Raw genomic sequence first — 25,910 nt, forward strand, 5'->3', positions numbered from 1 at the left:
ATCGAGGCTCATGCGGAGAAATATCATAAAAAGAGATTTTAGGTCATTCGCATCAACCTCGTTCCCAAAGTCTCTCATCTTACCTCTCTTCGCTTGCTCCAGGGGGCGGTAAGATGAGAGACCCTGGGAACGAGGTTGCATTCGCATTTGAAACGACTTCCATTCTTAGCCTTGGTTGCAAGCCAGTTCCAGTGCAATGCCGGGAATACGAAAATGGTCTATTTGCATTGCAACAATGTTGCGAGACGTTGAGGAAAACGCCGCCATGTTACTCAGCGTTGAGGCTACATTACTTTTGTTGGCCACGTTTGGTGTTCGCGAATTTTATAAGAATAACTAGAATTTACTATACAGATCACAAGCACGGCTACCTCAACATAAAGTTTTTGGTCGCTTGTGAAAGTGATCTTCCAATTATCGGAGTTCAAATGGATGGTTACGTAACAATTATTCCACTGGCGCTTGTTGGATATGAAATGGTAGATAGCCAACGAGGCGCGTAGCGCTGAGTTCGGTATAATGACCTCATATCCAACAAGCGCGAGTGGATTGATTGTTTTATTAAAAACGCCCCAATATTACAGAACGCCCAACGCCCCAATATTACAGAAAACTGGACTGAAAAAAAAAAAAAAAATAAAAACACCCAAAAAAAAATCTCGCGTACGCTTACCATATTTGTAGAGCGTGATATTATGGCTCATATACCACGATGGCTAAGCTAATGAAAACTCTCGAATTGCATTATCCAGGGCTTTCCACAAGTTGCTCGGCAACTTTTTGCATTCTGAGCAATTTCTAGTTTTCTACCATTTCTGAGAAATAAGAGCAGCTTTTAGTGCTTGAATTGGCCTTGCTTCTATCTTTCACAATGTTTCAGTAGACAACTTTATGAATTTCTTGTGAAAAAGAAGCCAGATCCCCCCCTCCCCCCTTGCAGATCATGGGTGCAAGATGCGTGCAGCCGGGCTGCTAGGTCAGCGGGTTTTTTTTTTGAACGAAAATTCAAAATGGCGGACAAAGATTCGCACTGACTCGGGTGTCTCGGGTTAAGAATTTTCACAAGATTAATATTAAATTGATGCGTAGTCTTTACTCACATTTTTTTGTTTTAACTGAGAACAAAGTTATTTAGCAATGCTGGTTACGCCGTAAAATTACACAAAAGTGCTTAGAAATCTCACTTATGTTGGGCAATTTGCATATTTTTGCATAAGACCAAATAAAGGAAGAGAGCAACTTTCGAGCAACTTTCGTTACAAAAAGCAACTTTTGATCTTTTTTGAACAACTTTTTTAGAAATTGCGGGCAACTTTTTGGGAAATCTCGAGCAACTTGTGGAAAGCCCTAAGAAGACTTCCTTGTTTGGAGATTTAGAGCAGTTACGGTGTTTGCAAGCATAGGTATGTAAAAGGGCAACTTTTTGCAATAACAGGAATACGAAAGGGTATCTTTTTCTGTCAAAACGGAATATCAAAGGTAAAGGGGTTGGACCTCCTGGCGGAGCCTCCCCGTAAAAAAAATTTTACCTTTCATGGAGCAACTTTTTGACAAATTGCGGGCAATTTTTTGGGAGATCTCCAGCAACTTGTGGAAAGCCCTAGCATTATCCAATGATCCAGTTTTTAATAATTCTTGACATACGACATAATTTAATTTTACTGAAACAGTCGTTCACTGAGTTTTCCTGTAAAAGGAATCCCTCTGACTTGTTTAGCAAGCAAACCATTCGAAAGCTAAGTGAATGTTTTGAGTTTCGTTAAAATGAATTTACGTGGAACATTTCTTTCTTGGTTTCTCAATATACCAACAAGTTCGTCTAATATACCCTAGAGGACCTCCCAGGGGGATAAAAGTTTTCTCGAACCCTGAAAAATTTTGCATTTTTTCCCCTTGCTCCCTATTAATGAATTCCCGCTCTCAGCTAAAATTGTTTAGCGAAAGTAATATCCCTAGCTCCCTCTAATCCGAAAAATATTCTTTGATCCCTTGAAATAAATGATCTGGAGACCCTCACCCCGGGAAAAAAATAAACTGGAGACTGTTTAGAGATTGTCATTGTGGAATGGAAGGGCTGTGTTAATTTGTCGAAGAGAACATTGACTTGATGCTGCGAAATAGCGCGAAACTGCGCTTACTGACAAATTTATCTCTCTTCCACATTCCTAGGAGAAAAATGTCGTCACTTTCATTTCCCAGCAAGCAAGCATACAAACAACAAGGAATATGCTGAAAAGGGCGCGGTTAAAAAGCCTAAGGGTGCGTTTCTTTAAGAAAATCCGAGATCGGATTCTTAAATCCGAAAGAATCCGAAAACGGATTTTGCGTTTCTTTACTAAACAGATCAATCCAAGATCTCTCGGATCATGGTACGTCAAAGGAACCGATGAATCCATTCTGGGAGTGGATTCTTCGGTGGCGTCAGGCAGCCGGGGGGAGTGTCATACTGCACTTTTCACCTAATATTGCAAAGAACTCAACTAAGAGGCTATGAGGGCTTTCATATTCGTTTTGTGTTCGTTGTTGTCCAAAGGTTGCGCTAGCCATTGATAATTAGGGAGGTACGTTTTCATGAAAGTAAAGGGACTTTGGTAAGAGTTAACGAACAGATCGGCTAATCCACTGGCGTGAAAGATCTGGGCTCAAAATTATATGCATAGGCCGCCATCTCACATGTAAGAGACGGACCATTATTTTTTTTGAGGGACGGAGGGGAAGGGGTTAGGCACATTTAGGTTGTGTACGAGCTTTTCTTTTGGTGGACAATACCTTGTGCAAGAATTTTTTTTAAAGTCAAACACAAGACCAGGATGTTAGAAAGCCATTGCTCGAATTTATTTCTTCATGGCTCCCCTTACACGATTATTTTTTTAGCCGTTTTTGTTGTGCAAGAATTTTTTTTGGAAATTGCCCGACTCACCACCCCCTTAAAAAAATAATGGTCCGTCCCTAACAGCAGCTGGTTCGGCCGTTAGCCATGCCATTCCGCCAGAATTTGCTTCCAGGGCTAACGCTTTACGACACTGAGACACGAAATTATCGTCCTCCGAATCAAATGTCTTCCAACATTAGATAATTATTGTGCTTTTTAGTTGCTTCACCGGTGTTATCGGGACTAAGGTCTGGTTTCTTTTGGAAAATGGGCCCATCATCTCAGCCCTTCTAATTGACGTCTAAGTGATTATGAGCAAACAAAAGCACCACGTGAAAGGACTTTATTACAAATCCTTTTACATACAAGAACGTTATAAATAACATTTATTTACAAATCACATCACGAGTTCTCTATAAGGAATGTTTCGAAATGTCGAAATACTGAAGTTACAGAACTTGCTTAGATTTCGCAATGATCGTGTTCCGCTCAACAAGAAACTCGTTTCATCAACGAACTCTTTAATCCCTGCAAACAACATATCACTTCTTGTGACCGGCCATCCTACAGTTCCTCGAGCGGTGGTCGGTAATTCTCCCTTTTTGATCGATTCGTTAATTTCCATTATTTAGCGGAAGCTAAATGATCTCTTCAGTATGTCGCGAAACACCTTGATTATTAAGTGAACAAAATTTAATATGTATGTACAGCTTTTTTATTCTTTTTCCGTTAAGTATTACGTCTTTACAGGCCTTTTAGATATCAAATGATTTCAAGACAATCGGCTCTTATAGGAAATAAACAAAATTATACCCAAAATCTACAAAACAGAATGTATTAAATAAAATATAGTTTTAAAGCTTTTTTATATACGCCGTTACGCTATTCTCACTCTTTTTTAACGGTACTAAGTACGAGGGAGTGAAGTCATACTTCGCATAGAAAATAATGTGTTGTAGAAGTTCTTTTCCATCATTCGATGCTAATAAAATGAACGGAACGTTTTTTAACTCTCGTGTGTTAAACTCCACGGAAGAAAATAAAAGCACAAATTTCCAAAAATCCCCACCTAATTTTATATACGTTTAGTAAGAAATAAATAGGTTATTTCTCTTCGCAAGTTCAACAGACCTAAAATAAATTTTAAATATAAACGAAACAGTTCTGCCATTTCTATATTGGTTGTTGGGAAACGTGTAACTCGCAGACACCCCTTTTTAATAATTAACGATTTATGAACAATATGAAGAATGATCTTTAAATTATTTTTCGCTTTGAATAAATTTCTTTAGGGTTTAATTTCAACTGAAAACATGCTAAATAACTAGCCTAGTCATTCGATAAGTCTATAGTGACAGGTTTCTTGGAAGGCGAAGAATACACTCCAGAGCTGTCCAGGTTCTTCTTCACTACATTTTCAAGTTGTGAAGGGCTCTGCAGATTTCTATGATCCTTCTTTAGAATGCTCGGGAGCCAATGGTCGTTTTTTTCGCTTTCTAGTCTTTGTTGAGCTCGATTGTGCTGCCTCAAACACCGCATAAACTCTTCGTGTGGTAATAGATGTTGAGCGTGATATTTACTCTGTTGGGTCATCATAAGTTGTTGCTGCAGTTGACGATCCAGTGGTGTTGAGCCGAGCCCGTGAACCGGCACAGCGGCGTGCGCCAATTCCTCGGGGAACATTCCACGCGCGCCGCTACCATGGAGATGTAACAGTTCTGGATTGTGCCATAAAGACGGGTGGTTCCTCCAGGCACTGATTCCCGGGTGTTGTAGATAAGCTTGATCAATTGCCGATAGATTGGCAGCCTGTAAATTCTGTAAATGTTGCTGCTCGTGAGGATGAATGTGGAAGTGAGTGTGAAGATGAGAGTGCGAGTGTTGTTGAGGTCCGTAATACTGAAGCCCCGTCACAGGGTCTGTAATAACACGTCCTACGCCCCCTTTGAGAAGGGACTCGTGTGCTTGGCCACGCGAGTCCAATGCGCTTTGCTCCAGTACTCGCCCCTGCCCCTGAAGATAGGAGATAGCAGGGAGATGATGGCCAGCAGACTGCATGTGAGCAGTACGATATTGCGCATACCACTCGTCAAATCCTTCGGTAAATTTCGAGGCATTCCCCCTTGATTCCGCACCGGGGACAACGCCCATCCCTGAGAACATGTGCAAAGGAAGCATCCTATCCATACCAGCGCTCGGATGCGAGAATCCCGGTATGTTGATGCCCTGGGATGACATACCCGGTGGGATGTTCGAGGGATACCAATGGTATTGTCCTCCCGCCATCATGTTGCGTAGCGACGCCTCGTAATGTGACGTGATGGTAGCTGGAGTGTCGTACGGTGAGTGCCTGGCACTTGAACGAGCCGGTGCTTCCGAAGACGATTCCACTCTAGCCTGAAAGAACAAAACAACAGATATCTTTGAGAAACACCCAACCATGTACACCATGTCTCAGCTTAAACCGGTTCTTGTTTTCTCTGTGGAGTCGTTTACGTCAAGTTTGTCAAAGAGACTTCGAAAGTGTTGCCACAAAGTACTGTCGAATAAGGCATGTCCTCCTGACAGCATGTTACCGTCTCCAATTCTGATTGGAGATGTCATTACTTTGGTTTTCAAAAAAAACATTTCCGTGTTTAAAAAAAAAAAAGGCGCCTTTCAGGTTAACATACCTCAGCCTTTGATGGCGACTCCTTAGAAACCGACGCTTCTCGAGAACACGCCAGGTCCTTCTTCGGTTTCTCGGGATGCACGAAGATGACGTCAGTGCGCACACAGCTTCGTCCCTCTTCGCCCGTAATGACGCGCTTAAATTTGGGAGGAAGCGAAACAGGCCCAGGCACTTCACTTCTACTCCCGGCCGGCGAGCACGATCGGTTACTGGCGACCTCGTCATTGTTGTTACTGCTGTTGCTACAAACGCTACTGGCATCATGGTCTGGAAGTACACTGTCCCTACCCCCGGTAGTGCTGCTAGTGTCGCTAGCGTTATCATTGGCATCTTCGTCAGAGTCCTAAGAGGGTGGTACACAGTTAAGTTAGAGAACTTCCCTACATACAAAAAGCTCAATACAGTTTCAAACAAATTGCAGAGTCTTCAATTTACCTGCGACTGAGCTTTCTTTCGTTTGTCTGTCGTTTGATTCTCAGGTGACTGATCCCGTCGACGCTTCTTTCCTTTCTTCACCTTACCCTATTTAAATAAAATCCCAGTCAGCCTATTGCATCATTTGTTGCTGTAGTCATTAACCCCATTCATATCACGGTTTGCGCATAAGATAAGCCTAAATTTTTCAGGTTCGTTGTTTGTAACCTGAGTCAATCTTCTCCATCCTAAACCATCCTTGATTCTTTAAGGTTTATTATTATCTCTTTGGTGTTTTCTATCTTAGTAAACTATTATTTTCAGGTTTCCTTCAATTTAAAGGCCAGTTTGTTCCTGGCCAAAATAACAAAAAAATACCGTGACCGAGCTCCTTTAACAAGAAAGGAAAACCTGAAGAGTTGCAGCAAAGGCGAAGACCCTAACAAAACAATACAAACAAAGTTTTGGTGAACTTTGTACCTTCTTGAGTTTCTCTTTTCCCCCGCTGCTTCCAGTACTTGAAGTGCTGCCACTTGACGGTGAAGGCGCCTTGTTTATCTTTGCTAGTCTTCGGCTTCCTCCAGACGACTCACTAGTCGCTCCTAAATCAAATTGTTCACATTTAGAAGCCTGGATCACGATTGAATTTATATTAAAGGTTTGAACGCAGTCTGAAAGCCATGTTTTTTACACGTGGTTGACTTAAGAGAAATTCTGGGTTTACATGATCATCACTCGTGTGTGAAAGTTCTTCAGGAACTCTTTAAAAGCTGTGAAGACACTCCCTACGATTACTGGCGATGTAAAACCTTTTTACACTTTTTTTAACCTTTTTTTTCGGATACTCAACTCTACTCAACTTCTTCATTGTGCACTATTTACAGAGTTAATATTAGTTAGTATTATAAATATCAAAAGAGAAGTATTTGTAACACTATATGGTTAGGGAAAAGATTAGTAACCACCATGACTGAAAATACATTACAGAAAAAAAAATTTTTGACATTACACAGCTACAAGTGACAAAACAATGCAGAAACACTTGAAACAGAACAGAAAGCACTGCTTTCAAACATTCGTGAAAGGTTGAGGGAACTTCCGAACAGCAGGAAAAACGCCGGTCTTTAAATAGAGTTTCTCTAACATCTGTCGATTAATCAGACTTCCGCTCGTTTTTCGAAATCTTTATAGTTTTAAAAACAAGAAATCTTTAAAAACAACAACAACATAAAAACACCCCGAGCGTTCTCTATTTCTGAAATACTTGAGCGGAAGTGACAAACACTGAAGTTTGAACTCCAAAGGATAAAAAATAAACCACAACAGCACACTAAATGTATTTTAGCCACAATTTACGCACGCGTTGCAATCATCTGAGAAACGAGCGTTGAAATTACGTAACAAAAGACCTAAAAATACCTTCGACGGGGCTAGCAGTCTTGTTTCGTCCTGATCTTAGCGTTGTTTGCACTGGAGGAATGGCTCTTCTGCTTCGGAGAGCTAGTTTTCCATTCACCATGTAGCCATCCTCATCTCTGAGTTCCCTCTCCACGACAACCTTGAACATGTAAGGCGGCGGCTCGCGCGTTTCATCTGTCGCGGGAAGCTTGCCGTATTTCTTGTGGTAAATCCGGCAATCGTCGCATAAAATCACCTTGTTTTGGCTGCCGTGATGCCAGCTGCGAGACTCAGTCGTATAGCAATGCCGACAACAGTACAACCTAAAGTTAGAACATTTAAATTAAAAATAGTTCGCGCGCGAGACGTACACATCACGCACGATGAAGAAGTTCGTGCACAAAGCTTGAAGACCACGCGAAGAACACGTGAAGAAAAGGTGGAAACGAAAAACGCAGAGAAACGACTTCAACCAACCTCAAATCTCTTTCGCTGTCATCACTGTCATAATCGTCTTCACTGCAAGAGCTAAGATCAACTGAGGAAAGAACAAGTGCAAATGAGTTGAAACTTTAACTTTCTTGTTGAAGTCTAGGCCACTTAGGGTAACAATCCCTGAAATTGCAGTTTGCTACTTACCGAATTCGCTGACAATGTTCTTGGATGTTCTGGGGAGAGCCTTGCGCCTAAGAACGTTATGTCTTCGACGCCTATGTGGTCGAGAACTCAACGCTGTGGGAGTCTTTTTCCATGTGTAGTAATACTCTACAAGCTCTCCCTGTCAGACGAAAACAGAACGTTTAAATGAAAAGAACAGGCAATGGTTAAAAAAGCAAATCTGAGCAGGTTTTGGGAAAAAAAAACAAAAATCTTTACCGTTTCTTTGTGGGAAAGCAGTTCCTTCCTGATCTTGTAAAAGTTCTTTCCATATTGCCTCAGTCCCTTGACAAACTTTTTCTAAACGAAAAAAACAAAAGAAGGCAAAAATTCAAAACGGATGTCTAAAACCTTAAAAAGCAACAATATGCACTTCGTCTATGAGAAGAAGTGGACTGTAACTATTTTCATTACACTGGCAGAACGTGTGCTTTTAGGGTTGGGTGGGTGAGTAAGGGTTGAAGAAATGAGGAGGGAGAGGGGAAAGAGAAAATTGAAAAGAAGGAGAGAAACTTTGGACGGCTCTCTTGATCCCTACTTGTACTAGATGCAGTAACAGCAAACATTCAATCATTACCGTTTCATCATCAGACCATTTCTTTTCCAGTTCCTTGGGGTAGGGCTTCTTCACTAGAGCTTGTAAGGCTTTGGCTGCATCGTAATTATTCTGATGAAGCTAAGAACAAAGAACAGTTCTGGTTGATCATCTATTCAGTGTTCACAGTTCAACTTGAGATTTTTAAAGAACCTCACCCAGTCAAGAGTTAAAAGAACCTCTCAAAAGAGCTGCGTCACTGTTTGTGCATCTTGCTAAGTTTAAAGAAATTTCTTTTCAACTTCATCGTTTGTAATCTGCGTCAATCTTCTCCATCCTTAACCATCCTTGATTCTTTATGGTTTATTATTATCTCTCTGGTGTTTTTCTTTTTTAGTAGACTACTATTTTCAAGTTTCCCTCAATTTAAAGGTAATTTTGTACGCAGTAATCGTCTACGTGGCTCCTTTAAACTCATTAAATTCTCTTGAACAGAAAACAACTCACCACATTAAGGGCATTGCTTGTTGTGGCATCCTGAGATACAGCACTGTAGCCATCCTCAGGTGAACCACCATTACACATTCCAGCATACTGCGCCATACTCCTTCAACACACAAACACAACAAAAGATTAATTCCACAAATGTGTTAAAACCTTTTTGCGCAATAAAACAAGGAATTTTTCATCGACAATGTCATTACAACCTGACAACGTGAACCATTTAAAACACCAGCAAGTTTTACTATTCACCTTGCAGCTCGTAGATACATCATCAACTCATAGTCATCAAGAGTTGGATTCCACATCTGATAAGGAAATAAAAAAAAGTTAAATGATATCAAGAGAGTTAAAGAAAGAAAGAAAAATAATTATCTGTCCACAAGCCCAGATGGATCACAAGGTCAGCACCCTATTTGACTCTGGATTCATAGCATGAAGCAGCTAGGAGTAGTGCTACTTTCCCCCACCCCTGATGAGACATCGCAGGTGACCAATCAGAATTTTTCAGGTTGCCATAACAACCATAATAATAAAATTATCATTGGGCAGAGACATGCACTGGGAAAGTTAAATAGTCTTGCTTCATAAGAGCATGACATGAGGTCCCCACAGATTGAAAGGATTATCGAAAGTATATAAATAACATATATTCCTACCAGCTCTTCTCTTGGTTTTTCTGCTTCCTCTGAGCTATTCATAGGATATGGACAACACTCTGGGAGAGTCGCCTGCAATAATAAACCACTAATGTAATGGTATTGGATACCAAGAAGGGGATATTGACTATATAGAGTGGTAAATACTGTAGCAACATCACAACATACCAGTAATTATAACACCCAAATTACACCTTATTAACATAAATATCTGATGTGGGAAGAGAGAAAGAAGGGGAGAAGAGTAGACCATTATCTAATGGACATACAGTATTTAGATGTGATGCATCATAATTTTAAAGGCAGCTTGCACATAAGGTTAATTTTTTACCTGATGGCTTACTCCAACTCTTATTTCACCTTTGGTATTTGCTAACCTCCTGAAACAAAGAAAAAACAACACAATGAATATTACAAACCATCGGGGTTTGATGTAGTGTGATCACTTCTTGAATTCATTTCCTTGCTTCAAACAGTTAGACCTTCCATTATAGAAAGTAGATGACCTGTGACCAGGTTAAAGTGTTTTTTGGGTGGGGGACAGGGGGGGGGGAGAGGAGAGGGGGACTCAAGAAGAAATGTTGTGGTGGCACTAAATTTTTGCAGGAGTTTATTTTTGCATATTGCCAATTTTTTGTGTTTTGCGAGAACAAATATTTCAGATTGTAAAAAACTGGTTTTTTTTTCTGCTAGGTACTAATTTTTGCGATTTTCAGGAAGTCACATTTAATTCAGTGGTGGATCCAGACTTGAGCTAAAGGGTGGGGGGTTTGGGGGGAAGGTGCTTGCCCTGCCGGCTTTTTCTTTTTTTACCCAAACTAAGCAAGGGCCCCAGGCCCCTCCCCTAAATTTGCCACTGTAATTGAAATTTGTAAAGCAACATGTAGAGATGTTAAACACAGCAATCCAGTGATCAGCATCACTCTATCACAATTACATCATGTCCTTGTGTGGCTGATTGCTCCAGCAATGGATCAGCAATAACATTTTGTAGTGTTGTTCTGTTTGTATGTATAATTTCACCAGTGGAGTAAATTTTTGCAGAGGAAATTTTTGCGAGAATCTTTTTGCAGGAACCTTTTTGGTGGATAGTGTGCAAAAAAAAACGAAAAAAAATTGCAAAAATTAGAACCTACAAAAATTTAGTGCCACAGGCTAGTCAATGTTTACTTTTCAACTATTTTCTTAATTCAAGTTCTTCCAAGAGTGTTTCTTTAACCTTGAGTAAACAGAGAGTAAAATGCTTTCTATTTCTTTGATAACCAACCAGCTGTATCTACTTAACCAATGAAAACAATCCCAGTAAGCTGATTTCAAAACTAATTCAAAAGCAGTTCATTGCACCCATTACCTTGTCTCTGGGTTGTAACCAAGTACATAGAAAAAGCAATCATCTTTCTGTATGTATCCTTTGACTGAATCTGTGATCTCCACAAATGGTCGCACTTTGCATTTTCCCCTAGGAAAAAAACCATGACCATTATTAAGTTAGACATTTCGCTGCTTGTTGTTACATGTGTCACAGAGACACCAACATAAAAAAGTTGAAATCCTGCAGGTTGCCAATTTTACCTTCTTTGATCTTAAAAAAATTGTTCACAGTAATGGTACAGCTCTGCCTATTAAACCACAAAAACGACTCAAATATCCAAAACTTTTCTCCCAAAATGCCACAGTTTGGCAAAAAAATTTCTGAAAAATGTATTTTATATGTTTTCTTTCACATTGCCCAGGAGATTCTGTGACCTGTATGGGAGACTGGGAGATTCGGTCTGTATCCACGAAAATCCAGGAAAATTCAGCAGAGTTGTATAGATGGCGTCATGCAAAAAAATGATGAAAGCAAGAGCTCTGCACATTTTGGGACAAACAATTTTTAATAATAATTATTAAAATCTATAAATTTGGAAAGCTGCTGTCATTACAGAGCAATTGGAAAAACGTTTGACCATGAAGGTTGTTTTTACTCACCTTAGTGCAGAAGCTGGATAGACATCTGTCGCATCTGAAATAAACAATTCTCGCTCCTTGACAGCAACATCCTCTAGAATGTGGTCACCAGAACCTAGAAACAAATTTCAAATGTCAGCTGTTTGACTCTTTAGTCGTCAACAGCAATCAGCATGTTATTTGTCTAAAAATGTCATGATCTATCATGAAATTCTCATATTAGCGAATAGGGTTTTCATTAAGTCCTGGTCACCAGCTAAAAAACTCCGGCTACCTCAATTTCTGAACCGCCCACTTTTTGTGAATGAAGACGTGTGTGAGTTGTAAAGAGTACTCTGGGAAAAACAGTTTCTTTTTTAGGTTACCTTGAATGTCCTTGTCAATACAGTCAAGATTGTAACAAAGGAGGGGGTGTGGTGTTCAGTTACACTATTTAGCTTCTTTCTCAAGTTCCAAAAAAAACTCTAGAGTTCCAATAATACATAGACTTAAAACCAAAATGTTAGATAAACTGGTTTTACCAGGTTTTACTTTCTATATAACATTTCAATTCAGATACATATTAATTAACAAAATTTTAAGAGTTAACCAATCAACTGTATGCACTGAGACTTTTTCCCCCTCAAATGCTGTCCCTTTAACCACCTTTTTTTCTATTCTTATGACCAATAAAGAATTATTTTAGCTTGCTTTTATTTTTCCAAGTTTATTGGCATACTATAAACAACTTGACAGTTTGAATAACTAAAATGATAAATGTGGAAAAGGTGTCATGATTTTACCGGAAAAACTGCAGCTGCCTGTGTAGATTTATACACACTAGTAAAACAATATTCCTTAAAATAATGTACCATTTTCTGCATTTCTATCCTGAATCAATAGCTGGTAGACTGATTCTGGGACCTCTGAAGGACGATAGTACCATCTTACCACCACGACAAGGGAGTCTCGTTTGCTCTGATGAAAAAACAAGGACGTTAGTTTTCTTACAAGCCTTATCACACTGTCTTATCTTTACCATCGAAAATTTAAATAGAAGTCCTACACTACTAAGTTGCTTTCAAATTCATTTTCTTATTATTTATTTTGTCATTTGAAAAGTTTTGTATTTAACTCTGATTTGGTAACACATACATGGCAACCATCAGTTTCCAATTTTATCACCTGCTTGTAAAAATAATTAAACTTATTGCCTTAAATTGACAAATGAAACGATAACTAAAAATTAAGCCTTGCACTGATCCAACATTTGTAAGAAATCTTGTAACAGTGATTTTTCTTTTTTTTTTCACACCTTGAATTACATTAGATTCTTGATTGTTACAATATTCATTGCAGTTTTAAAAATGTTCCACTCTATAAGTCATCTGCAAAAAGTCAAATTGAAATAAATTGCAGCTTATCTATTTCTTTTTGAGCAAAACTAACAAAAAATATAAATAATAACAGAAATTCATCTGATGATGTTTGCCCAACCAAACAATAAAACTGAAAGATATGGAAGAAAAACAAATTGGGCAAAATTTAAATACAATTTCAGCAAGGTTACAAGAAGATAATTAAATAATTTGAATCTCTCAATTTAACTGAAAAAATTTCTTAGTCACAAAGCCACAAGAAAACTTTCCAACATTAAAATTTTGCAATTTAAATAACAACTATAGGCAGCTGTATACTGCCTGATAAAGAACAAAACAAAATAAAGCCAAGTTTACGTGAACGTTCCCTTATATTTATGTATGTTGGGGTGTTACAAAGCAAAAGGTGACTGATTTAGTAACATATGAAAAATGTATATTGTATTTGAAAATCATTGTACTTATAATCATTTGTGCTGAAGATTATCAAAAAATTTCAGTTGAAAAATAAATGTTAGAAAATATAAATTATTTTCACCGATTGAGGTAGAACATTGGACAAAAAGAGCCATTTGAAAACAAGATTATATTACAAATCGAACGGAAAAGAAGTGTTTGCTTGCATAAATAAATAAATTATTCTGAATTGAAATCTTCCACAAATTGATGCCTTCCCATAATTTGATAATGAAACTTGAAATAAAAAACATTTTAAATTTTTCTACCAAACAGCACACTTAATACTGATAGGATTTTGCACTAAGAGAAAAAGAAACAAACATTGGAGGTGTAACAGGGAGGAAGAAAACGGCCACCAGGAATCTACAAGCAAAAAGTTAAACATAAACATTGACAGGGAAAAAAAAAACAAAGATACAAAAACTTACCATACGAAACTCTTTGATAGCACAAATAAAATATGCCACATCCGGTCTTTGACTGTCGATATAAACGCAGTCTGTGAAAAGAAGTAAAAAGATTAATTTTTTGAGCGAGGCTAGCTAAAAATGAAAAATTTGAACTCCGCGTGCCGCGCGCATAACCCGTGTTTGTTTTGATGTTCTGGTTTATTTGTTTCAAAATGTTTTGAAAGCGTTTAACCAAGTCCCGTGGAAATCGTGAATTTTCAACATAGCCTTCATCGAGGAAACGATTTAACAAAGTCCCCAGGTAAAAATTGCTTTATATATCGCATCAGCAACGCGACTAATTCTTAATGATTTCCACAACAAAGGTAAACATGTCGAATGCAAATTTACAATTTACACGAGCCATAGGCCACATTGTTTAGCGGAAAGAGCATTGTTCGCAATAGACCACAGAATCTATAAGAACAAAAACAGAACGCATAAGAAACTGTTGATAGCACGTTTGTCCTCAAACTTCGCTAGGAACAAGATAAATGTTTTAAAAATCGTTCTTTGAAGTCGACGAGCAATACAGAATTGTCAATGCTAGGTGTATTTTTCCCTTTCGTGTGTGATATTAATTACAAGTAATTATTCTAATAGTACAAACAATCCATATCGTTTTTGACACAGAACGGCTTTTGAAATTCGACAAATTTCTCCGAAGTTCTCTTCTGCTTACCTCCCGGTTCGTAGTAAACATCTTCTTCTGAAGTGTAAGTCAACTTCGAAGGCTCGGCATTTTCGCTTTTCTTATCGCTACTAGCCGATCTCCCGGCTTGTTTCCTTCCCTTTAATTCACTGCCCTTGTCGTCTTGAGAGATCGAATTCCTTGTTGAATTGGTCACACTTTTACACTCTGAAGTAGCTTCACTTCTGCCACCCATGTTCATATCTATTCCTCGCCGGCGAAAGGTTCTCTTTGGAGCAAACGTGTTACAACCAACTTCCCCAGCTCGAGGGATCTCGTCCGATTCGAAAGTGGTGAAACCAGGCACTCTATTCGCGGATGCTTCTGTGGCAAACTATCCACTGACCTGAAACATTGAACAGGAAAGTGAATAAATTGTACTTGAAAAATCCTTGTCCTTCCGATGAACGCTCCTTTCAACACCTCTCGACCGACACCTCATAATGTAATTCCTAATTTATTCAGACAATTAACCTTACAATAGACACGCTCTCGCGACAGGAAATTTTAAATCTGCCCAATCCTACAATCTATTTACCTTAAATCGAAGTTCCAGTCAAGTTAACTCCATAAAACCACTGTCGATCTCTTTGCTTGATTTTCAACGTCGGCGGAGTCACGAATGTCGAGTACCTTGCGGTTTCCGCTTGAATAAATTCTGTGTATAATGTGAATGACACCAAAGAAACCACATTAGAAACCAATTGACGGCTACCACTACATAAAAATTTCGGTTGCGGACCGGTGGATTTTGAAAGTGAAATAACAGGGATTTTACACTACTAGACACAAGATCAAACGCACTGGAAGCGATAAAGACAGCGCAAATCTTTCCTATCGTGAAAGTCGACGAGTCGGTGACACATTCTAAAATCTATTGTTTTAAGATGATTATGAAGACAACGACCCACACCAGATATTCACCGCCTTCAAAGCGAACAATTTTTCACCGGAACCTCCAGAAGCAAAAACCCGATGCCCGAACTATAAAACGACTGTTCAAAAGAAAATTGTTTTGCTTTTCTCTCGCTTTCACTTTGGAACGTAACTTTTTTCAAAACAGCAAAGTAAACATGCTAACCGTGGGATTTATTCCCTTGTTCGTGTTTGAAAAACCCTAGAAAAACATTAACAAACACAACTGAATGCCATCCGCCCACAGAAGTTGCCGTTACTTGCTGCTAAACGAAAGCTTGTCGAATTCAAGGAGAAAATTCGCATATAATAGCTGTGCTCTGTTTTACATGTGTTGTAAATATAATATATTATTAACACGAGAGATGTGGACGATTATTGTCTCAACAGCGATTACACTTCAAACCGTTGAAACGACTTGTCCAAATGGAAATGTTGTCTACGCGAGTGAGCTCGCCGTGAAGGCGCAAACATAGAAGAACAAGAATACGGGAAAAAATACAAAATATTTTCGAAGGAGCAACTTACCTCTACAATACGACAACCATTTAACCATTTATATCGAGATGAACGGAAATTTGCAGAGTCAAATCAGGCTATTTCAAAACGAGAGATGCACGCGCTTTCAAGAAGGAACAGATCACCTTTGACGAGAGGACAACCGCACAAATCTTGGCTAGAATCGCTGTGAGTAGTCCAACAAATGCTAACCCCCGGCCGAGAAAATGCTCTCTCCGTCAGCTCAATGCATAAACCGCACAATTTGGCTGTTTAGATGAGCAAAGAAGACAAGAGAGAAGTGAACAAACCGAGAACAGATGGTTTCTTTGTCGATCGTGATTGGCGAAATCAGCATGAGGCGTTGCAAGAAGCTCTCTGATTGGCTGAGAGATCCTTAAATGCGTGAACCCTGTCATATCACCTGCGAGCTTATTTTGATTGAGGAGTTAAGTACATGTCAAGGCTATTTCGACTACTTACATTTCTAATCCGAGCGTTAAACTACTCAAATACAAATCAAGCCTTCCGAATCCCTGCTCGTTTGAGGCAGAAAATCTACGACATTAAAGAACTGCGATTGTTTCCGCAGGGACTAGTACAATTCATTTGACGCTTCCGACTGAAATTTTGAATACCGGGAGCTAAATAATGGTCTTGCTGACAACGATCACAAGTTCATTTTGTAAACACTTTTTTTTTTCCTGTCAATCATAGAGTCACACTTCAAATCGTCGCCTCTCCAACAATCCGAGGTTCAAAAGTAAATTTACAGTTCGCTCCTTGTTCTCGCTTGAAAAAACAGGGTTAGAGGTAAATTCTCGCCCCGGGCGAAAACATAATTACAATCGACGTGCCTTTAAAAACGTCGTTTAGCCTATGAGAAGATATTCACAATGCTGGTAAAGTTCAACAACGTCACAACCATTCATTTTGTTATTGTTACACAAAATCTCGAAAACAAGGCGCATAACAACAGATATCCAGAACAGCTTCAGGCAATCACTGATCGCGAAACATTAAAATCACTCAAGCGACAACGCTTTCAACAGAGGGACTCACAGTAAATAGTCGTGTGAAACTCTTCGATATATGTGGCAACAGAGCGCTAAGAATAACTAAAAATGTGATTATTACACTTTGATTCAAAGCTAACAGTTTCTGTGACTCCAAAAGACGACTTGATGTCGCTCAGTAGGGGGGGCGTTAAAATCGCTTGCAATATATCCTAGTGCCGGCGCGTAACCGTATATACAAATATAAATTAAGCGGATTTTATTTTTTCTATTTTTGGATCCAAAAGACTGGCATTTCTTTTCTAAGCTGAAGCATTAAACAAAACAAACCGTGCAAAGCAGATCCTTTTATGTTATACAAACTAATCTGCTACACCAGCCGCTGAAAAAAAAAAAAATTGACTTCCCTTGTTAGGTAGGGCTGAGCAAATATACTTCATGTCTACAATCAGTGTACCTTAAGAGTGCACTATCCTTGCATGAATTCAAACTGATCGCGAATAACTTTTTGATCTATTCTTTGAAAAAAGAAAAATCCTTCTTGTTGTTGTTATAAACAAAATTTCTGATTTCTTATAATCAGCGGAACAAATTACCGAAAGAATAGAAAGGCGATGAGCGGAGAATGCGAGGAAAATTCTTGCTGTTTCAATATCTTTGAAATATCTGTTGACATATTTCAATAACTTGACGTGACTTTGGTTTTCTAAAGCGAATATGCATGATGCACTTTAAAAAGCGTTTTATTTTATTTTTATATGTACCTTATTTAATTTCTAGATGGAGAGAAAACTATACTTGCCGATTTCTGAAACATTGGTGAAAATTTGAATTTTCGTGATGGTTTCAATAGATACAAGCAGATGTCGCTCTGCTCGTTAAACTGACATGATATAAACACCGCGTAAGGCATTTTAAATGAGGAAAACAACATGTATAAATTTCTTTAGCGATTTATTACTCCCGATAAATTTAACAAACAAACTGTGAAAGTAAAGTAATCGACCTTTCTTCCTGCCTGACTGAAATAACAACCAATAAGGTTGACGGAGCTCATGTCGTGTTACTGCACGCGTATGATGTGCGGTTTTAGCTTAAAACGTGTCATCCTTGGTTTATAGCAGATATTCCAACCGACCCCTCGTTTTCGCTCGAGTGGGAAAAACAAAAACAAGCCAACTTGGCTTTGAATTTACCAGAAAAATCTTTCTGTTATTGTTGAAAAGTCACTTTTACGCTTGTGTGCTCGAGAATAAAAGCGAAACACTACAGCAAACGAAACGTCTGGTTGAAGTCATTGTAAATTGTTGTAATACCCTAATAAGATAGCCCAGTTTATAAATGCCGTATGACGCGTCAACCGCAATATCTGATTAAAAGATAACTACAAATTTACCTTTTCCTTTAGAAAATGCTTGACTTTGGTTATCCGGAGAGTTAAATGGGTTGAAATTCTTGCCTGAAATCCCTTTGGCTGCTGTTAGCGCGCTCTAAATGCAATTATTGCTAATTACAAAATCATTTACGAAATATAAACGCGAGCAAAATAGACATATGAATACATTACAAGCATACCGGCTTAATTCTACTAATTAAACATTCATCAAGATCTCTGCGAATGCATGGCAGTTTTGGCGAGCTCAAATCGAACTTTGACGAAGCGATCTCAAAACTTGAACTCTGAACAGTAGCTAGAAAAAGAATATTTCCCACTGGAAAGCTTGTGACATTCGATCCTGATCTGGAACCCCGACGGCTCGGCAGCTTGTTCGAAAGTAGCCTTCCGTTTATAATAACCTTTGACGCCTCTATTCACTCACACGTTTTCAAACAAAAACGTTCTGAAATCTCTGCAAGCTATGAAAAGCTGAAAGGTTTTATACCTGTAAACATTTCGAGTCCTTGCGCGCGAGAAGGATGATGTAAAAGTTGATAATTTAAAGGGGTCGGGAGACATCCGTTGCGAGCCCCGACACCGCCGCATCACGAAGTATGCACGCCGTTTCAAATGTTTTTCAAATTCACGAACCAAGAACAGGATTAACACAACTCCGAATATAAATGTAAATGTACACGAAATGTAAGAAGTCACGATCTTACCTTTCCAGAAACGAGTAGCGAGTAGCAATTTTGAAACTCTACTCGACGAGAGCAAGATCTTTGGTGTTTATCACTTGAGATCTGAAATAGAATTCTCGATATCACACATTTGGCCCACTTAAATCGTCCCCTTGGGAGAAGTTATTCATGTTTTTAGATAATCACTACCGGAAGTTGTCACAACAGTGACGTTTGCCAACACCACGAATTCCGTGTTCTCGCTCCCTTAGCCCCGTCAACAACAGAAAAATGCAACTACAGTCCAATTTTATTCCGCACTTTTCTATTAAAACGATAAATTCAAAACAAATTTGAAAAGTTATCCGCCATACCGCACGCGGTTGGCAAAACACAATAAACAATGAAATTGACATCACAAAGGCGACGTAATGTAGATTTCAAGTTTATATAGCAACTACATCTCAAAGCAACGGAGCTTATTCGAAGTTATTTTCTCGATGAGATCTTAACTGCCTCGTCGTTGACAAATTTTTGAGCCTATTTGTCATTTGATGCACTTTTTAGCCTGAACTCTGCGACGGAAATTATCAGCTGCAGAAAACGGGTTTATCTTATATTGTTTTCAAAGACAGCTGCATCGAACTGGGTGGAATAACTGATCAATATGATTTCTGAAAGCAAATGAGAGCTATCGGTCGATATTTATGTATTGTAAATGGCTTATTTAAAAGGCTTGGATATGATTATGAGGTAATTACTACCTCCGCTTTTGAAAAGCGACAATTTCTTTAAACAGTAAGCAAGTCAGTTTTCTTTTTCTTTCTTAAGTTTTCCCCGAGCGCTTTCAAGTTGTTTGTTTTTTTAAAAGGAAGATAAGTCTAATTTACACTTCGAATAATTTCAGCTGAAAAAATAACTCGGCGCCACTCTCACAAATAACGTGTTTCTTTTGAAGCCAATATACTTGTCTAAACAGACACGAAGCACAGCTCGAACTTGTGATCGGTCGCTCTTGTAATTTATACATGTTCATGCGTTTGTTCTTTTATTCGGGTGCACACACGCGTTAAATTAGCTTTGTTTGTGGAACAAATGATCTTTGAATGAATTGTTCAATGTGTGTACACAGGCGCTTTTTAACACACGAATAGAAAGTAATGATGATCTAGGTGCAAAGATCTCCGTTTTGAGCCATCTTTTGAACAGTATTAGCCGGAATAAAATGTAGTATGAGTTGTTTTTTAAAATTTCGATGTTGTACAAATATTTAGAAATTTTACATATATTTCACTCCTCAGTGAAAAGGTCCTTTGGCTGTGAGACAAGCCTGTCTCCACGTGTCTCGATCTGCCGCGATCGGGAATTAAACAAGGTACAAAGGGAAATATTGCCTCTACGTTGGGGGTGGATACTTGATAAAAACCTTAGGCCTAGTTCAGACACCGAACTTTTCATGAGCCGAACTTAATTCGAATTTGGACCGACCCAAATTATCAAAAGTACACCTGTTGATTCAGACGTCGAACTTAATTCGTCGAACTTTATTTAGTTTAAACCAAAACACATCGAAATGTCAGCGATTTTCAGGCAAAGTAAAAACTACTGGTAAAATACGTTATAATAATTTAGACATTAGGTTCGGCTCATGAAAAGTTCGACGTCTGAATCAAAGCCGTTCCAAAGCCGAAATTCCCGGCTGAGCTAGGCGGGAAGAACGGCTGGGCCGTTCCAAATTCAAATAGCCGTTCTTAACTGATTCAGACGCCGAACTTTTCATGTACTTAATTCAATGTATTTGGTTCGGCTCATGAAAAGTTCGGCGTCTGAACTGGGCCTTAGTCACAAAAATGTTTCAATCAGTCCCATGTGAAAAATGGGCGGAAACCTTCTTGCTAATGTTACTATGACAGATTAGAGCGCGTTCACACCAGACACTTTCAATGGGTTTGAGTTGCCCGCGTCCCAGAAATAATCTTGGGTTCCATTTTTAGAGCAACGGGTTTCTTAGCTTCAGAGAAAAACAACAGGGGCCTAATAATATTGATACGTTCACAAGAGATCCGGAAATCCGCCCAGCGGATCAAGTTGAGTATTAAATGAGGGGACTGCTGGATGAAACATCGCCCATTCCTGACAAGACAACGACGAAAAGCTTCTATTCTATCAGGAGGACGGCACAGTGAGTCTCAAATCTCTGAGGTATGTGCGAAAAAAAAAAGCCACCTAAGGACTTACAGCGAGCAACTTCAAGTAATTTCTGTGAAGAGTGAAACGACTTTCTGAAACTGCAAAGTCTGCAATTGCCACGAAAAATATCACGCGGTGAAAAATCACTACAGTATTTTTACTGCGATAAAAATAACTTATGTGCATATCTGGTGAATATGATACCGAAGGACTGCAGACGTGCTTCTGGGGGACAATTATCTTCCCTCCCAGCTGTCAGAAAATTATTCAACACAATTTTATCTCTGTCGTCGATAGATAGGTTGAGGTGCCCTGTCTGATGTGTGGCATGGCACGCGACAACCATCACGCAATCTCAAAGGTGTCACGTCACACTTAACTGTGTTTGTTTTGGTTTTTCAGACTTTCAGGTGAAAGATGCGGGCTTGCACAATAAAATGAGACTAGCTACAATTATTATTAGCTAGCTCTAACTATAATCTTATTAGAGCTGGCTAAAATCGTTAAATATTGCAGTGCAGTGTTCTCTTCAAGTCACGATGCAGAATGTTCCATATCGAGATAGGCCGAACATGCCAAATAGCCGTGTATGCTCCGGGTGTATGCTCCACTGCGTCGTGTACATAAGTGTGTTTGATCTAGAGGGTTTGATTCTCGTGTTGTTTCACTAAACTGATTGGCACACCCCCACAAAAAATTCCAATGAGTACTCACCAAGGATCGGCCGTATTAGACAATTGTAAAAATGGAAGGCGGGGGAGTAGAGAGAGGGTTTATTTTGCCCACCCCCAGACGCAACAATCTGACAACCAAGCAGACGGAAGACTGCGCCATTCTGTACTCCAACACCCCTTCTTTGAGTCTGCTAGTACGTAATATAAGCTTGATTTATAGAGCGGCAGTAAGAGGGTTCATAATCCTCTGATCCGACAGTATTAACAAACATTAGCTAGACCTTCGACGACAGGAAATAAACTGCAAATTATATTATATTGTTCCTCGAACGTACGTCCTGTTACCAACGCTACCAGATTTTAAACATAAACAGTATTGGTGATCAATATTATTTGAGGTTACTGAGCCCTTTAGTCCTGCGACTGTTTTACTTAATAACAAAACATAAAAGCAATATCACCAACTGACAGAAATGAAGAAGATGATTGTTTCCAGAACTCTCCACTCTTTGATCTCGCGTGGGAGTCCCGCGTGTCGTGCGGGTAAGCAGTGTTTGCTTAGTGAGGTGTTGGGATGTTTTTCACGTTGAGCAATTTTTTCCTCTGGTTCGTTTTCTTTATTCAGGTTTGAAATCAACGAGGTTGGTGAATACATATGCAAATATGCGGGCTTGCGCGTGGTAATCTCGTTATAAGTAGAAAATTACGTTTATAGAAACACAAATCTAGATAATTCTGGATTGTCTGGCAAAACATATGCGCTAAGAGGCCTAAGACGCCTAAAAATAAGACATCGCTTTTAATGGATCGGGCGGTATGCACAAAAAGCGCTTAATAGTGATATCACTAAATACTTAACTATAAATATGCGAGCAACGTCTGTGGCGTATGAGCCCCGTATGCGCCCCGTATGCGTGACCATTAAAAATACCAACCAAGCCTGACGCCGGAATTGAACAATGAAGTGATTGGCGAACAATAGGCGATACACTATTAAGGAAAGAGTAAACGGAAATTCGAGTGACACCATTTGCTAGTATACTTCCTTCGCTGTTAGATTGAAAGAAAGCGGTTTCAAATAAGAGTTCCTGCGTTTAGTGGTAAAACATGGTGTTTATCAGCTGGTTAGAGACAGCTGTGATTCCTGTGTTGATATGTGGTGCACAGAATCTGTGAAATGCGTGTGACCTCCCACTTCGTCCATTGTTCTTCGTCGAAGCTGTCAGCGCCATCCAAATTTGCAATATGGAACAGAAAGATCCCAATTACGACCCCAAATGTCTTCATGTGCTGACAAAACTGACAAAAGTGCCATCTCTACGAAAAGGACGTTAATTTCTTTAGGAATGTAGCCGTATCTGTTCCGATCCTCGCCACAGCTGACCCGACATAATGACCTCAATATTATGTATTTACACAAAAGTGACCGATAATCTCGAATCCTCTTTAAATCTGTTCTCCAAAGATGCGTCCCGGCGACACAGACGAAAACATCAGTCCTCTTGGCATATCCGCCCTTATTACGTCACATATTTGCCCAGACAAACTGGAGCTTCGAAAAAACATTTCTTACAAAGTTGTAGGACTTTGTAGACTCTGTTTTCATGCAGTGCCCGTTCTTCAATAACATAAACTCGAACCTTATCTGTCCAGAATCAACCGTAATCGCATGACCTACACTGTCGACCCCTTGAAAGATTATGGCTGGAGCTAATGACGGCTCGCTTGCATTCCATCAGATTCATAAGAGCCAGAGTTTGTGTATTCTCGACTCTGGAATTCTGAACAGGACATACGGTCTGTCTTGAAAATCAAGTACTCGCTTCCAAATTCTCAACACCACTTTGGGAAACAGTATCTTAAAACTAGCCAAGAACTTCTAAAGAAATGCGAGAGCGAGAGCTATTTGTTTTCACAAGCCACCTTGTTCCTTTGTGTAAAAGATTAGCAATGCAATCATGGCCCCTTAATCAATATTACATGCAAGCAGATTCTCTAGCCCTTAATCACGCCTTTTCGTTTGCTTTTTAGAACCCCTTTAAATGCAACATCGGAGAAGCCACTTTAAGTATCTCAGAAAGAAAGCGTTACAACTGTTCCTCACCTTTTGAAAACTGAAGACGACGAGCAAAATTTCGATCTGTACTCCACTGCTACTTGAGCCGTGTAATGTGGATATGAGTGTCTACACTGTGCTACAAGAATGGCAGTTGTCACAGGGGTCAAATGATATTAGCTAATGTCTGTCATACGGGAACAATTGATTCACCACTTTGTTAAACCCCCGAGGGCTCAACATCATAATACACAACACGCAAAACTTTAGTGTAATTGCGATCGAGTTTTCTGGCGAGTTTTGAATTCCTCGTAACGTATAAGCTTGATTATTTTGTTGGTGTTTAGTCGGTGTGACAATTGTCGTGACTGAATCGATCTGTTGATCAGAGGTATTTGATAATTAAGTTTGAAGAGGTGATCAATGTAAACATAAGTAAGCGGCGATGAATTTTATCACGTTTCCAACAGGAATGTATGTTTATTCACGATTACACACGAACTTAATGAAGCGTGGAGATCAAACGAAAGTCTAACTGGGCAAATCTTGGCGAGAAAAAGTTTTAAACGTTGAGATTAGAGTCCCTTGTAAAGAGGGTATATGCTAAACACGTAGAGACAATATTTCAATTATCAAATTTGCAGGGTGTAAAATACATCGAGGTTGATATTACACCTCATGACGTTAGTTTGTCAACAAAGGGCAAAAGTCCTAGAAATGATAAAAATTGCAACCCCTTCGGTTTCAAGAGAGACTTAAATCTCGAAAATTAAGCGTAAGAGCTTCACAATCTGGATAGTTAATCTTCATTGTAATACGTCCAAAACTTCAAATGAGCAATTAACTTTTCATATAGGCAAGTGCAGGTTTCCAAATTAAGCTAACATGTCAACCCTCTTTACGCCAAATGTCAAAGTGATTACAAAACAATCGCAGACAAAAGAACTTTTAAAAAGGCTCCGTGCTCTGGGTGTTGAACCTGTCAATCATTCATGTTTCTTTGGAGCCCAATGTTCTCACGGCCATTTATCTCGTGGGGTTTGCCAAACCCTCGCCTGCACCCCTGTTCGAAATCGTTTGATTTTTCCGTGTTTTTCTGTTTGTTTTTTTTCGGATTTTTGATTTTTTTCTCCTGGTTTCAAAGACTTGCATAAGATGATGCAGCCACATTTTCGTTTCATCAGCCGCATTTTTTAGAAAGTATTGGTGACCCTTCTTCTTAGTAATCCTAATAGGATTATCTAAAATAAACAACGAAAGATGTACGTCTTCGAAAATCGGAAAATAAGTTTCCTTTCGCAATGCCCTACCCCGAGGCTGACAGGTTACAGCAAATGCCCTACCCCGGAGATTGAAAATCTCGGGTTGTATTCCCTATAATGGCCTATGCGGGGAGGATCTGCCCGAAAGGGTACCTTTCCCAGGCTTCAGGTATATCAAAGAATAGGGATTTTACACGTTGAGGCACATGAAAGGGTAGGGAAATCTGTCATTTAGGTATTTAAAAGGGTCTTTCGTTAAAATATTTCGGGCAGGTGCACCTTGTGGCTGTATGATTTAATTTATTGAACCTACGTGAAAATGACAAGAAGACTTCCTTTTTTGGAGATTTATCCATAAGACGGGCTATGAGCAGTTACAATATTCGCAGGTAGATATGTGAGAGGGGCTGACATCCCGGAGGGTGTACTGTCAGAAATATTTGGTGGGGGTGTACGGCCTGCTTCCCAAAACCCTTACCTTATTCATGACCAAAATCTGCGATTTTCCCTACCCTATTTATGACCAGGCCCAAAATTTGACACCCTGTTTATGACAGTTGCGGCTGACACAGTTGCCCTAGACATAATTTTTCAAGGGCTTCTGCTTATGGTCTTATCAATAATGAT

At 39.3% G+C, this 25,910-nt stretch overlaps 1 protein-coding gene across 4 annotated transcripts; it reads right to left on the reverse strand.

Annotated features, from left to right (window-relative positions):
* Positions 1 to 1,739: 1,739 nt before the first annotated feature.
* LOC145481150 (uncharacterized) lies at positions 1,740 to 24,578 on the reverse strand. Of its 4 annotated transcripts, none has more exons than XM_081459568.1 (20): positions 24,070 to 24,578; positions 15,153 to 15,272; positions 14,606 to 14,960; positions 13,903 to 13,973; positions 12,509 to 12,614; positions 11,679 to 11,772; positions 11,059 to 11,166; positions 10,039 to 10,087; positions 9,708 to 9,779; positions 9,301 to 9,356; positions 9,055 to 9,154; positions 8,590 to 8,688; positions 8,232 to 8,312; positions 7,995 to 8,133; positions 7,833 to 7,893; positions 7,377 to 7,678; positions 6,438 to 6,559; positions 5,979 to 6,065; positions 5,545 to 5,886; positions 1,740 to 5,269 (listed from the first exon to the last, which is right to left on the reverse strand). In XM_081459568.1, the coding sequence occupies exons 3-20, from the start codon at positions 14,814 to 14,816 to the stop codon at positions 4,202 to 4,204; spliced, it is 3,168 nt and encodes a 1,055-aa protein (XP_081315694.1). In that variant the 5' UTR covers positions 14,817 to 14,960; positions 15,153 to 15,272; positions 24,070 to 24,578; the 3' UTR covers positions 1,740 to 4,201. The 4 variants fall into 4 exon arrangements, with proteins under 4 accessions (XP_081315694.1, XP_081315693.1, XP_081315692.1 ...); XM_081459567.1 differs by having other exon boundaries at positions 19,144 to 24,578; XM_081459566.1 differs by having other exon boundaries at positions 18,440 to 24,578.
* Positions 24,579 to 25,910: the final 1,332 nt, after the last annotated feature.

Source organism: Orbicella franksi, chromosome 3, assembly GCF_964199315.1.
Source record: "Orbicella franksi chromosome 3, jaOrbFran1.1, whole genome shotgun sequence".
Classification (NCBI taxonomy): Eukaryota; Metazoa; Cnidaria; class Anthozoa; order Scleractinia; family Merulinidae; genus Orbicella; species Orbicella franksi.

Coding starts and splice junctions, on each gene's coding strand:
- LOC145481150 (XM_081459568.1), bottom strand. CDS start 14,816: ATGAACATGGGTGGCAGAAGTGAAGCTACTTCAGAGTGTAAAAGTGTG. Junction 10,088..11,058: donor GGTTACAACCCAGAGACAAG/GTAATGGGTGCA, acceptor TCTTTGTTTCAG/GAGGTTAGCAAATACCAAAG. Junction 5,270..5,544: donor AGTCGCCATCAAAGGCTGAG/GTATGTTAACCT, acceptor TTGTTCTTTCAG/GCTAGAGTGGAATCGTCTTC.